The sequence below is a fragment of the Struthio camelus genome, chromosome 9 (genome assembly GCF_040807025.1).
Source record: "Struthio camelus isolate bStrCam1 chromosome 9, bStrCam1.hap1, whole genome shotgun sequence".
In the NCBI taxonomy this organism is placed as follows: domain Eukaryota; kingdom Metazoa; phylum Chordata; class Aves; order Struthioniformes; family Struthionidae; genus Struthio; species Struthio camelus.
The window spans coordinates 14,408,101-14,422,035 of NC_090950.1; the positions used below are offsets into that span (position 1 = coordinate 14,408,101).

At 39.3% G+C, this 13,935-nt stretch overlaps 1 protein-coding gene across 9 annotated transcripts in view; it reads right to left on the minus strand.

The window, feature by feature from the left end:
* SPHKAP (SPHK1 interactor, AKAP domain containing) overlaps nucleotides 1–13,935 on the minus strand; it is a 105,179-nt gene that overhangs the window by 46,224 nt on the left and 45,020 nt on the right. For 6 of the 9 annotated variants that reach the window (XM_009675775.2, XM_009675776.2, XM_009675774.2 and 3 more), the window contains exons 2-3: nucleotides 12,763–12,862; nucleotides 6,498–6,608 (exon numbers count right to left, since the gene is read on the minus strand). In XM_009675775.2, coding sequence (XP_009674070.2) covers nucleotides 6,498–6,608; nucleotides 12,763–12,862 — 211 coding nt within the window. Of the gene's footprint in view, nucleotides 1–6,497; nucleotides 6,609–12,762; nucleotides 12,866–12,982; nucleotides 13,242–13,935 lie in introns of those variants that run through there. The other 3 variants (XM_068955056.1, XM_068955059.1, XM_009675778.2) reach the window with 2 other exon arrangements.

Genomic DNA, 13,935 nt, shown 5'->3' on the forward strand with positions numbered 1-13,935 from the left:
GTCTCTCTGTGGGGTAATAAGAATTTTCATCACGTTTATAAGTCATTTTGTGCAGCTTATGAATGATTACTTCTCATGAATCCATATATTTTATTAAATTATGTGAATTTTGATTAAATTCTCATTCAGTGTAAACAAAAAAAACAAAGCTTCCATAATTAAACTAGCCTTAAAATTTGTATCATCTAATTATGACACTAGCACAAAACTATATATCCTAATCTGCAGCAGTAAACTGCTGCAAAACAATATCACTGTTAATTAAACTCGGTTTAATTTAATGTTTAGCAATTATTCAAATATTCTCTGAAGAGGGAAAAAATTAGATGAACTGCTAGAGCATTCTACTATGTACATTGATAACATCTGTCTAGGGAAAGAGGCTCTTTGAGGGAGTTTAACCTTTTTCAGCAGATGGCATGGCAAAATCTGATAGGTTCATCTTAAATACTGAAAGTAGCACGCTTCAACCTAGGGACGTTATGAAGAGAGTTGGTAAGATGCTTTATTCCAATACAGAAATGGAAACAAACAGCAGTGCAATCTAGGATTTACCTTCACTCTTTCCCACTGTGCCTTCTCTTCCAGCTCCGAGAACCCTCCTTCAACTGTTCCTTCCCGATTAGCCTCGGCTAAAAGTGTCCTGGAAATCCCTAGATATCCCTAATTACCTAAGACAGTTAGCCCTGTCCGCCTGCACTAAATCCCAGTGTGCCTCATTTGATTTTGTAAATGGAAACACAAAGAGCTTGGATAAAAATTACTCCTTACTCATGCACACAAAGTGGAAATGGAAAGTTAGAACAAGACAATCTTTCAAACTCTGTTCACATCATGCTCACTCATAATACACATAACATTTCTTTTCATAGCCAACCTGCCAACCTATCAGAACTCTCCAGTGGAGACCAGGCGCCACATCTAGCTATTGTTTATCCTTATGATTTCTAGTGCCGATCCTGGCTGTGGTCATCAACCATTCTGGCTGTCTACACCCAAAACTTTATTTGCTCATAAATACTTTTAGCAAACCAATAAGGTTAATGTCACCAGAATTATGTAACATAATTGGCTCATAAATTGGCTCAAGGTCTCTTAAGTTCAGTAAGAAGGGAAGAACAGTAAACAGAGAGGCAACCTAAGATTTAAGTGAAAAGGCTCTATGCATATGAACAATAGACCAAGAGTTTTGAGATGGATTAGGAGACTGATAACGTTTTTTTTTTAATTGGTAGAAGCAAGTGACAAAGCTTTTAAAGCAAATCTAACACACTAACAGCCATTTCTTTCTTGAAAGAAATTTAGTGCCTACTGGGCTTTGAAGGACCTTTCACATTATGATCATTATACGGCTCAGGTCAAAGTCTACCTTGAGCACTGTACTAGATAGGTGGTAGCTCTGCCAGTACAGTAATACTGGAAGAAGCATACTAGCTAAGGTTTCTGCCTCTGGCTCAGGTAAGGTAAAAACAGAGCTGCCAGAGCCCTGAGGGCACCAAGAGGCACTGATTGCCCTGCCCAGGCTAATGTTACTCCCTCCCCACGCCAAGACCCTGCAGACCCAGGAGCTGCGTTTAAGCTCAGACCAAGGCACCAGCGCTGCCTCAGCACCAGGGACTCACCAGGACTCAGGTTACTGCCCTGCTGGGGGCTGTGGGACAGGGCCGCTGCCTTGCTGTGCCCTCCGCACCCAGCTCTCCTTCCCGAGGGCAGCCGCCCACCCCGCTGCTTCCAGACAACAGGAGCCCGGCTGTGTTAAAGGCACGTTCCTGGGGCAGTTCAGCTCCACTGCTAGGGACCGCTTTCTTAAACCCTCAGGAAACTGTTAACTTTGCTCATCTAGAGATGGGGATATAGCAGGCTGAATAAACAAGTCCCCACACTTATGGCATGTGCAATCCCTAAGGGCTTTTTCAGGGAAGCTGTGGACCCCCACTTTGCTGACTTTTTAAGTAATGACCTGATTTCCCTGTAGTAAGGGAAATAAGTACAATTCTCTGGAATGGGTCTTTGCAATGTGTCACAAAAGGGATATTTGTACCATACTATACTACAGGTGCTTCTACTATTTCAGAAATGAGTATTGTTGTACAAGTTACCCATTACTTAGGGATGGGTTTGGGGCTTTTATGGTAACTACTGTGAGCGGAATTGAAATTCGGCTTGTGTTTCTGATTAAGTCATAGGAAAATAGGACAGAACTGTAATTTCAGTGCCTACAATGCCTTTCAGTTAGACGAGTAATACAGATGCTCACATAAAAGCCCCAGTTAGAAAATTAAAAGCAGGTATAGGGAATTTGGTCCCCCATCTTATTTATGCCCACGATTCCAGTGCAGCTGACCATCAGCACTTGTAACAAGCTATCACCAACAAGGAAGTCTGGCAGCAACATGCTAATGTTGGATTAAATATGGACACACTAGCAATTCTTTTATTATGACAGGGAACCAGAATTTGAAATACTAAGTAGCAAATATATCATGTGAACACCTTCATATCTTCAGAGCCCAGGAGAATATTTCCAACCTAAGCAAATAAGAAATACAGCTCCTCTGACGCAATTAATTATGTTCATATCATAATGCTATCTTTTCATTAGCCAGTTTGCAGATTAATGGTCTATGACATATATGAAAATGCCTGCTCTGCTTAAAAATTCTCTTTGGAAAAGCAGCCTGTTATAATTTAGTTAAATGTTTGTTGTGGAAACAATTTGACCCTAGGTTTCCGAGGAGCAGAGTCTCACGCACGTAAAACAGTGAAATTAATTATTTATTTAAATGATGGCACGACAAAGTAACAGCTCGAGCTGGGTCCATTAATGTTAGTATACTTGTGAGCATAAGTAGGATAGCCATGAGTCTAATTTTATTTGTACTAAATGTGCTAATCTGTAATGGGATATAATGAACATAACATTTATGAAAGCTATGTTCATATAGTCCTGTTGCATTTATAGTTACAGTAAGACTAGACCCCTTACAACTACACATGAACTTTTCCAAATGAAAACCGAACACTTTATAACTAAATGTATTACCAGATGTCTTTGGAAAAAGCAACCATTAATGATACAGTACATCTGAGATTTTTTAAATTCCTTTTGCTTCTTCAAACCTAATGGAACTTTCAGAGGTGGCTGGATTAAAACATCTCTGGCACAACTGGTTAAGAGTAACTTGCACAATATTCCCCATGAAAGAGAGGGTAGACTATTTTCTCCTAAGCGCAGTCTGGTTTGCTGGCTAATTCAGAAGCTGGGGAAACTATTCCATATTTGTATCTTTCTCCCTCCTTATTCCTGCAGCCTCTACTCATTTAGTGTCAGTCATTGGCAAGGACACGGAATGAAATGCTTTGAAAGTTCTCAGTGTGACTACTGAACTAATGCTTAACCCTTGCACAACAGTAAGAGTTTCTTGTTTCCTAGTTTGCTCATGTACTCAGCATTGCCAAACGCACCACTGAAGTACCTCAAGGTGGGGTGAGCAATTCTGGAAAAATCCTGAGTGTGCTTACACTTTGGTCCACATATTGAGCCTGATGACTAATGTCAAAGTTTTCCAGTGTATTGCTTGTATCTAGGCTCCTGTATTAGTTGTGTAACTTTTCAGGCACACAAATTAAAGCTCTGTCCTTTACATCCTCTACGATTAAATCAATCAGGAATATGAACAAAACTTCAGTTCTGCTCATAACTGTGATCCTAAAAGAATAACTTCCAGGAACAGACCAAGCACTAAGCTTCTAGGCCACTGAATATCTTCTCTGCTGGTGTGAACAGTGATGTTTCAAAATACAAAACATCAAAAGTGATGTTTTAACTTCTTAGCTTCTAAATTAATGGTCTCTCTATATGATATTTTAATTTCTTTTGATAAATTATTGTACATTCTATAAATCTCATGAATACAAAATTGTTTCAACATAATTTCTTTTCTTCTATAGTGATTATAACTGTAAATTGCAGCGTCAACTAGGTACTAAAATTTTGCGTGGAAGATTGCAAAAGCTTTTTATGCGTGTGTGTTGAGTTCGCGCTAAGCTGTGTTCACAAAGCTGATTGTCCTGTATGCACGCTATGCAGGGAGTGAGAAGGCAATGGAAAAGGATGACTTGGCAGATCTTATTTCAAACCATATCTTAATATTTCTCTCAGATAAGGAAGGGGCCTGTCAGGATTTTGCAGTTTAGGGTGGACATTAGGAACTGGGGCAGTTCCACGTCTTGGAAGCCTGTTGGGGTGCCTTTGCCTACCCCTCTGCCCCTAAGCGGAACTACACCATTTTGTTGCAGTAGCAAGAGCTGCTTTTTGTCTTATTTATCTTTTTTTCGACAAACGGGAACTAAAAGACTACTATCACCTTGCATGACTTTGCTAGGGAATCCACCAGTTGTGGGTGTTCAGCACATGTGAGATTTGGGTCTTTGACTGCAACCCCACATCTGAGAAACTCCTCAGGGGACTCAGATGAAAAATCTTTTCAGTATTTCTGCCTCTCCTCCCACATATGATAAGTGGTAGGAGTAATGCTTATTTTCCCTACAGGGTGACTGAGCAGGGCTAGATAAAACCTGATTTGCATTTTCAGATGAAAAAAATGTTTTAGTGGCAGTATTATGGTGGCTGGTGTGTATCAAGCAGCAGTACTGGCTATTTTTAAATCAAATTTGAGAAAATCTTGCTTTAATAAGCTATCTTTTCTTGGTAGCTCCATCCTATCAGAGACAAATAATGACCTCTTCCTATTATGTTTGAAGAAACATGAAGGATAAAGTCAAAGCTCACCATATCAAAAAAAGAAAGTACCTTAATCATTTTTATATTATTTTTAGGACTATTCATTTGCTCTAAGAAAACAAGCCTTTTTTAAGATGTGAAATACTAAAACCAAGTGAGTGTGGTAAATGTCTTTTGTATTGAAAGGAATCCTTCCCCATACTGAACAACAACAGGGATACCACCAACTACCTGCATGATTACCCTGTTCTGGCTAAGAACCTATTCAAGATACTGTTTAGGTGATAGTATTTCAGCTGTAATTGAAAAATGCTGTATACTTTCAAATACTGTGACCTTCTTGCTTTGGAGAATACATGCAGGATGCTTGAAGACCAGGAAACTCCTCTTTATGTCTAGTTTTGGGAGTCTTGGAAATTAGCACCACTAAATATTTCCCTTTAACAGCTCCTTCCTTGTTTCACCCAGCATCATCCAAAATAGAGACACAGGCGAGATATTTAGGGTCTCACCTTACACCTTGTGTGGCTGCTTTTATGATTTTTTAAAATCATATTTCCTATATTGTCTTTTCTGGACTGTCCTTGTTTCTTTGAGAGATGATTTTTCCCTATGAATAAGAGCAAAAAGCATAACAGGAGCCTGAGGGAGCTCGCTGAGCCTGCTGGTGGTGCGGGTGCTCCTCCACCAGCCCTGGTGGAGGACACAACTTCTCTGCTCTCAGCTCTGCCAGTGCTAGCAGAGCGGTGGGGGTTGGGATTACACCGGGTATGGCTAGTGCTGTTCTGGGCACCCTTCCTCACCCCCCAGGCAAGACACAAGGCCTCCAGTCATTGCTGCTGTCAATTCAGTTCCTTGACAGCAGGCGTATGAGTTCACAAGCTACAGACTGAAATGTCTGTGTCCTTGAGGGTCAGACTCTATAAGAGCCCTCAGCTGGTCTTAGGCTATGCGTGGCATGAGTGGTGCTGGAAACCTTTAGCCTGAGATAAAACTGCTCTTTTCTTAAACCCTTGTTGGCTCACTGGGGTCAGGGGATAACAATCAAGTGGGATTCCTAGTAAGGATCTGTTCTCCTGAGGCCATCCTCAAATAAAGAATTATTACAATCATAGTGAAGTACTGCCATCCAGCTTCATGTAGATAGTGTGTAAAGCAATGTTAACAACTCCTATTTATTCATACACATTCTTAATCAAAAGCTATTCTTAACTTAACTGCATTATAACCCATAACACTGAGATTTAATTTTCATTTCAAACGTAAAATAATTCTGCTTGAGTTCTTCAGCAGCTCCTTCTCACCTAATATGGAAAGAGTTTTCTCTTTAATCGTATTGCTATGCCTTCAAGAACATTTAGCAGCCTTTTAAACATCTGCTCTTCCCAACCTGCCACTTAACAAGTTATGGCTTAGAATAATTTTCTCTTTGGCCTATTTTCCTCTCTTGTTAGTTGCAGACTATCAGCATAATAAAATATGGAGGGCCAAAGTCTGAAGGCTGAATGTGGGGAAATGTCTGAAGTAATCTTTATTAATGTACTCTGTATAGAAATTTGTATGCATTTTTGCTTTGGATGCTTGCTTTTATCATAAAACTGGAAATTAGAAGAATCATAGATAGATTACTGTAATTGCAGTGCCAGTTAGTAACTGACTTTTTTTTAATTTAATATGTACTGTTGTTGCCCCACATCTACCCAAATAGCTCTCAATGGACTTTTCCCCAGCAGAGATTCAAATGAGTACTTACTGAGGCACAGTTGCTTTCTGACTTGTCTTCCAGAAAGCCGATTTGGCACGGTGTCCTCTGATTCTGCAGCCAGTAGTCTGTTGACTCGAGCAGACTGTTACTGCAGAGAATCTGTTAAAACAGTTAAAAATAGTTAAAATAATGTAAAAATTTACTTAGTCCTAATGTGCTCTGGGGGCCTGAACTCTACCATTGGAGCTCAAAGGGAATCTTGCCTATAAAATTTTGTTTGGGACAAGGTTAGGACCCCTGTTCCTTTTAGTCCTATCCAGTTAACGCAACTGGGATTCAAGTGATTTATATAACCCCATAAGTATTAGCCAATTTCCTTGAACTGAAAGTCCTTGAAGATATTTGAAGGAAGATGCCTACCAAAATATTTGTATTGGAAAATATAGCTGGGAATTTTGTTCTGTGTTAAAATGATAAACACAGATCTTGGCAAAACTAATTATTTAATTATACCCAAGTGTACTGACCTCCTGGAGGATCTGAGCTCTCTGTACAAAATGCCTGTCAGCCCAGTTTGCTCAGTTAGGTATCACTTCATACAATTTAAGGAACGTATTTCAGTTACTGTAATAGTCTGCTAAATAGAGGAGCAAAACAGAAAGGGAGTCTATTTGGATAAATTGATCTGCCTTTTTCTTCCGTGAAAAAGGACGCTTAGTATAGATAACTGCAGGGAAAGAATAGCAACAGTAATGATGGTACCTGTAGAATATTTTATATGGCTAACCATCTTCCCTAGCAGCAATGTTAATATGCGTATTTGTGATAAAGGATGTGTTATTTTATTCATATTTCTGGCAATTCCTGCATTGCACAGAAATAGGCTGCGCTCTAGCTATTTAGCCCTTAATTTTAATAATTATATTTTAAAATATAAATGCTGCCATAGCTGGAAGAATCTAACCACAGTGTTTTGCTTTATCTTACTGTATATTTTGCATTGACACACCTTTGTCTTACTTTAGAAATACTGAGGAACATTTGACCTGTAAGCCTAGATCCATTGCTTAGTAAGAGAAGTGAGAAGAACTTGTGAGGCCTCTTCATTTCTCAGGGAAGATGACTGAGTATGGAAAGCTGATCTAGCCAGCTGACACCATTTTCTAATACTTGCGGACAATCCAGAAGTAAGCTTATTACCACCCACAGACTAACACCCACTCTAATTTTACCTCTCTGGCAGAAAGCCAGATTGATAGCTAATACTGCATTCCCTGAGGATGGATGAGGTAGTGGGGAACGCATCTCCTAAATTTAGCATTTATTCTGTGCTTACGCAAGTGAGGGGCTTTGCAACTTTGTGGTGTTTTTTTCTTTATCATGCAGAAGAAGGGAGGTTTATATGCAAAGACCTTCTGTACCTCTAGGCCTTGGTTTCTACCAAAGAGCTTCAGAATATAAATGTTTGAGGGCTCACAAAATACTCATAAAAAACCACTGTGCCCACGGATTTTGTTCTGAGAATGACAAAGGCTTGTGAATGCTTCACATCTTCGGTAGCCTCTTCTTGGGGCCTGCTAGCTAATCTTGTTTACCAGTTCAATGACTCTGCACTCAATAAATTTTATGGCCTTCTATCTCAATGAGAATAGATTCCTGCCACCATAACTAACTCTGAGACTAGATGGGGAAAATAATATATTCCATATCCCATAGAAACAATTTCCTGTTAGCATTATAAATTGTTACTCTTTTTTTTTTGATAAACATTTCCAAATGTGGCAAAATGGAACCATTATAAACTGAAGGGTAAAACACAGAATCAAGCTTTTTTTTTTTCTTCTTTATATACCTCCAGTTCCAAAAAATGCTATCTCCTGAGGCTTTTATGAAGACATAGAACTGAAGATACATGCATATACATACACACACTTATATACATATTATATATATATGATTTCAGAGTTCATCTGACTCTGGAGCTTCTTATCCTCAAGGGCTGAAGTTCTAATCACCAGTTTGACATAACTTTGCATATCTAGGAAACAGTCCCTTTAGCTGAAAGAGCTCTTACTGTAACAAGTAGACTCATTAAATTTCCTTAAAAATCATAGCAAATTTGTCCTCAGCTTTAATCACTTTAGATCTTTCTTTCCCAAATCTCAGCCAGTTCCTGAGAAATTAGATTACACAAATTATTGCGTGGAAAAAATTTTCAGAAACCCTGGATACTCTTCTTGGTCTCATAATGAATTGGTGTGCAAACCTAACTTCTCATCAGAACAGCTGGATCATAGCAGATGATTACTGCAGATAGCCCATGAAATGAGCTGGGTAGTCTAAACTTCACATAAGTTTCCTCCTGTGGGATGCTGATGACCCGTGGCACCTCTATCTCCCTTTCAGGGGACGTTTTTATCTGGAAGCAAATACTGGTAACACAGCAACAGAAGAAATAACAAAAGCTTCAGTCAAGCCATAGTTGTCAACTTTCAAATCACTCAAGGATGGTTTATAAATTGCTACATCTTACTATACATTTAATTTATGTATGCCTCTTTTCATGATAGACTTTGAAATTGGGGGTAGTTGTTATTACACGGAAGCTTTGGAGAGCATGTGATTTTTAGCAACCTCGAGGAGATGAACATCGGCAAGATGATGTTCTTCCTGGGCCAGATTCTGCTCTCATTTGAGCACGAATGTGTCTGTGAATGAATTTGAGAATGTTGTCAGAAATGTGAAGAAGGATGCAAGACGAGAGGTCTGAGATCATAATTCTCAGTAATTTGGATTTGAAGGAATTAGGTGAGAAAAGTAAAACAGATATATTCTTGACTGCATGCAGCACAAGCTGGTGGAGGTCAGGCATCTAAAGAATACAAGTAGGCCCAGAGTCCTTGGGAAGGCTCTGGAAATTACTCAGATAAGACAGCTTTCTGGGAAATTGAGACATGCAGGAATATGTGGGAGAGGCTTCCTTGCAGATGTCTCTGCTTTACACGGATCTGAACAGTGCTTGGGAGAGGGAAAGTGACATTTAGGGCAGGAGAGACAGGGATGGAGGGGGCAAACTTTGGATGAGTGTGAACTCTACCTTATGAGATGCGAGTTTCTGCATTAGGATCTCTACAGATATGTCATCCCTCACAACCTTCCCTCTAGAACTTCTTCTATGGAGGAAGGATAATCTGGGCCACTCAGCAATGCTGAATGCAGTAGGGTTTCATACTCCTGCAGTACAAAAATCTGCATATAGAAACCATATGAACATTTGGACACACCGCTTTGGTAATAGGCAGCAAATATATCATGGTCCAAGACACACACATATATACAAAGAGTGAACCTAAGACTATTCCTAGGATCTCACTATTGTAAGACAATTCTGCCTGTTAACTAGGTGCACATGTTATATAAAGTGGGTGTGTGTGTATGCATTTGAACTTGCTAGGATATTCATGCTTTTAAGGAATATATTGAAGGAGCTGTCCTAAATTAACAGGGCTAATTAACTTCTCAAATGCAGTGTGAGCACAGTTATTCCTCAGAGATGTAACTCTGCCGGTACACTCTGATTGCCACTTCCGCAATTAGGCATGTCTTCACAAAATATATTGAGCTGATCTGTATCAAAGGATAAGAAATCTAGACTTGCACTACTTCAGCTGTCAGTCAGCATCCTTAACTTGTATAATGCCTACGTTTTTATGGCGAGTATCACTGCTTGCCAAAATTTCCTCCTCCTATCTTGTAGTTTTCTTCATTCTTAGCTAATTGAGACAAGCTCTGGGCCAGCTCCCCTGGCATACATCCTCAGTAATTTTGCTGAATTCAGTGAGGTTTCTTCTGATTTACAACGATACAAGTTAAAGCAGAACTTGATTCATTGACCGTACTTATGTGTAACAGCTGCACACGCTATACTGCTGTCTATCTGGTGCAGAGTGGGATCATCACGCTCAGAAAATAATTTAGGATGAGTCTGCATCATACATTAAATGTGAAATCAGCAGTAATTCACGGTTCTAAAAACAAAACAAAACAAAAAAAAACTTTTCCACTCTCATCCAGAGACTCAGCCGTCAGCATTACTCAGTGTGTTGTGAATCAATGAACTAAATCAGCCTCTAGTAGAGTGTGGATTGGAAAAGTCACTCTTTCCCAGAGGAAAATATGGCATACAAGTTTAGTGTAACAGCTTCCTGCTCCCAGATTTAGATCATAAGACATTAAAATAACAGTAAATATCTATAACCAAGAAGACATTAAAAAGGCTCTGCTCCACAAATGAAACATCTGCGTCTTCATGGCTGATCATCTTAATTGTCTTGGTTAATTACTACTCATCAAGAAAGATATGAAAGCAGGACATACAGAATAAGATGAGATATCAAGGGGCACATCTTCTGCATTTGTTCAGATTGGTCTGCGTGGCAACGGACCACATCTCATATGGTTCCTGACAGGAGTCATTCATGCCAAATACTAGTATCTAAACCTGCAAGTGAGCTATTTAAACCATCTCCTTGTTGTAGGAATCCATGGTGTTTCACCCCAGCACCAGTTATACATTTATCTTAAAAATCGCTGTAACTAACATAGGATAAAAGAGAAGGTAATGGCCTATTTTGATAATTCTGTATTCTCTTCCACAAAAAAGAATACTAACACATTCTGTGACAGTGCTGTAAAGAAGACCAAAATATCCTGCTGTTTGTCAGAAGTGCTGGCAGAAATGAATCACTTCTTTTAGTATTCCTAGAATCATAAAATTGACTTGACTTACAATGAACAGTTCAAACGTAAGGGATCAGACAGATGAAGCAGCTCTAAAATATGTGCTAAAGGCTAGCCTTTAAAAGCAATCAGTGCTTCTGAAGGTGACCAAGCTGGAACGTTTATAAACACAGTGGCGTCACTTCTCATTGCTGTGCTACTGTCCTTCAGTTTTATGTAAAATGGTCAACTCTGAGATGAAACCTAAGGTTTTCCCCCAAATTATTTGACACTGTTTTACATGCTTCTATAAAGATGGAGATCCCAATTACAGTAACAGCTTTTTCTTTTTTAAAAGGTATTCTCTTAAAAATAAACACTTTTCCCCTGAATAAATGAACTACTGACATTTCACCTTTTAGCTGTGCTGGGATGAGCTGGAGATGCCCAATCCCAGCATAAACATAAGTCTATTGAGATTTTTTTATTTCATTGATTTTACAATTAATGAAATGTCTGAACACAGTCAATACTCACCCCCACCCAAGGCAGTTTTCAGAAGGACAAGGGAAATAAATCTTTATCTTCTGCATGTTTTATCTTTCTCTCTCTGTATATATATGCATGTATATACGTGTGTGTGTGTGTGTGTTTGAAAAAAACAAATAGAAAGGTTTTTTTTTTTGGTGGAAAGGAAAGAAAAAAATAGTAAGAATTATGGGAAAACTGAATGAACTGTGAAGCTTTATAACATCTCTGTGGCAAAACAAATGCTTTCTTATCAGCTCTACAACTATGCCTGTGGGAGACAGTAGAGCTCTGCAGGTTATTGCAAAGTGAGAGATGATAGATGGCCTGCCATCCTCCATAGGTCTTTCACAGTGCCCTTCCCTTAGATCATGCCACCACAATCTGACCCTGGGGAGCAGGAATGAATGGAAGCATCCAGGGTCTTCACCTGTGTATTCTCAGTTGTACTGAGATACCTATATGCATAAATTAATGTCAGTCGTGCCTGGCTCCACCTAATAACATACAGACACACACTTACACTGCTTTTCTCTTTTTTTCCATGTCCTCTAAATTAAGTAACTACATTGAGTAACCCATTGAGGCAATGACAACAACAGCAGTCAAGCTATGTTACCTCCTGAGCTGCTAAAACCCATCTAGTCAGATACTAGGGAAGCTCTGTTTCATGCAGGACACTATATCATGTTGAACTGAGAGAAGCAAAGTTCTGGACCTTCAGGCTGGGTCCTAGAAACTGGCAGCCTATTAAAGAGCAGTCCTGAAGGTATTCATGCTACGTACTAGTTGTGTTTCCTATTTTCAGATAACAAAGGAAAATAGAAACGTTCAGGCAAAGTTTACCTCTCATGGGTATAATATGTTTTAGTGCCAAATAAGCGTAGACCATGTAGCCAAACTTGCAAGATACCATAACAGTACTCAGAATTTACTCTTCTGTATCAATCCCTATTTTTTCAGGCGTTAGTTTAATTTTGTACTCCCAATAAACATGAACACTAAGAAGCAGAGCTATAACCTGGGATAAATCTGCCTTTGAAAGTAAAACAAACTTAGAAGTTACCTTCTTACATGCTGTCACAGAGCTTCCCAAACTGCTTCCCGAACTGTCTGTGCTGCTGCCTTGGTGCTCTGGGACTTCATACATCAGCGGAGATTCAAAGCTGCTGAAGAAAAAGAACAAGAAAAAAAAAAGAAACCCCCAAAACCTTTCCAGTGACTCAGCTACATAAATAACTGAAAAGATGCCAAAAATACAGTTCAGTAAAGAGATAAAAACTAACCTGGATTACAAGAAGTTCTCTATAGTCTCCTTGCTGATATTACTATTCTATTTATTATCTTAATTTTCCCTTTTTGGAAGACTATCCTCAGCTGTCATACTGTGAATACGAAATAGCAGACCAATGCCTTTTGAAGACTGAAGGATAGCACTTAGCTGCCTATAATTACGTCTGCCTGCCTTGAATGACACAGTAAAGCACGGTACTAGCTTCTTTTCATAAGCAAGCAGCTTGGAGCAGCAAATGAAATATGTGCTGCATTAATTCAGCTTGGTAGACAGCATATAAAGAACTGCTTGATGTAGTTCATCCTCCTTATTATCTGTCTAGATTAAAATGTAAAAACACAACAGGAGTGGCTGAATTCCATAATTCAGGCAGAATACCTTGATATATTGTAGGTTTAGAGCGAAGGTAAGTCATGCACGTACTCCGTTTTGTGAATCAGTTACACACAGAAGAACTGTATTTACCTGGGGACTGTACAGATGTGAAAAACAAAACCATAAAAACAAGCTCCCCCAACCAAGGTATTTGCATGTGCAGCTGGTACCACTCCACAGATCCCTTTAGGAATAACTCAGGCCAACCTTGTAAGATCTCCCTCCATTTAATAATTGAACTGTAGCAAGCTTAGTGAAGCTTCTCTCTCTAGACGTGTTGTGACACCCATTAAAGGCCATCCAGTGCTAAAGGCCTGTTTCTCCAGAAATGTATTAGGGAAAGGAGTATCCTATAGCATCTGGTCCTGCTTGCCATACTGGGTCTCTGGAGTGCTTTTGATGCATTCAAAGTCATCTATGAGAAGATGCAGAACACACATGGTAATAGATCGTAACAAGTGATCACGTTACCATGGCTTAACTCTTCTCTCATCAGCTCAGCTTGGATAACAGACCAAATGCAACTTCCTAGTCTGACCCAATTAGAAAGTAAAATGTATTTTCATAAGT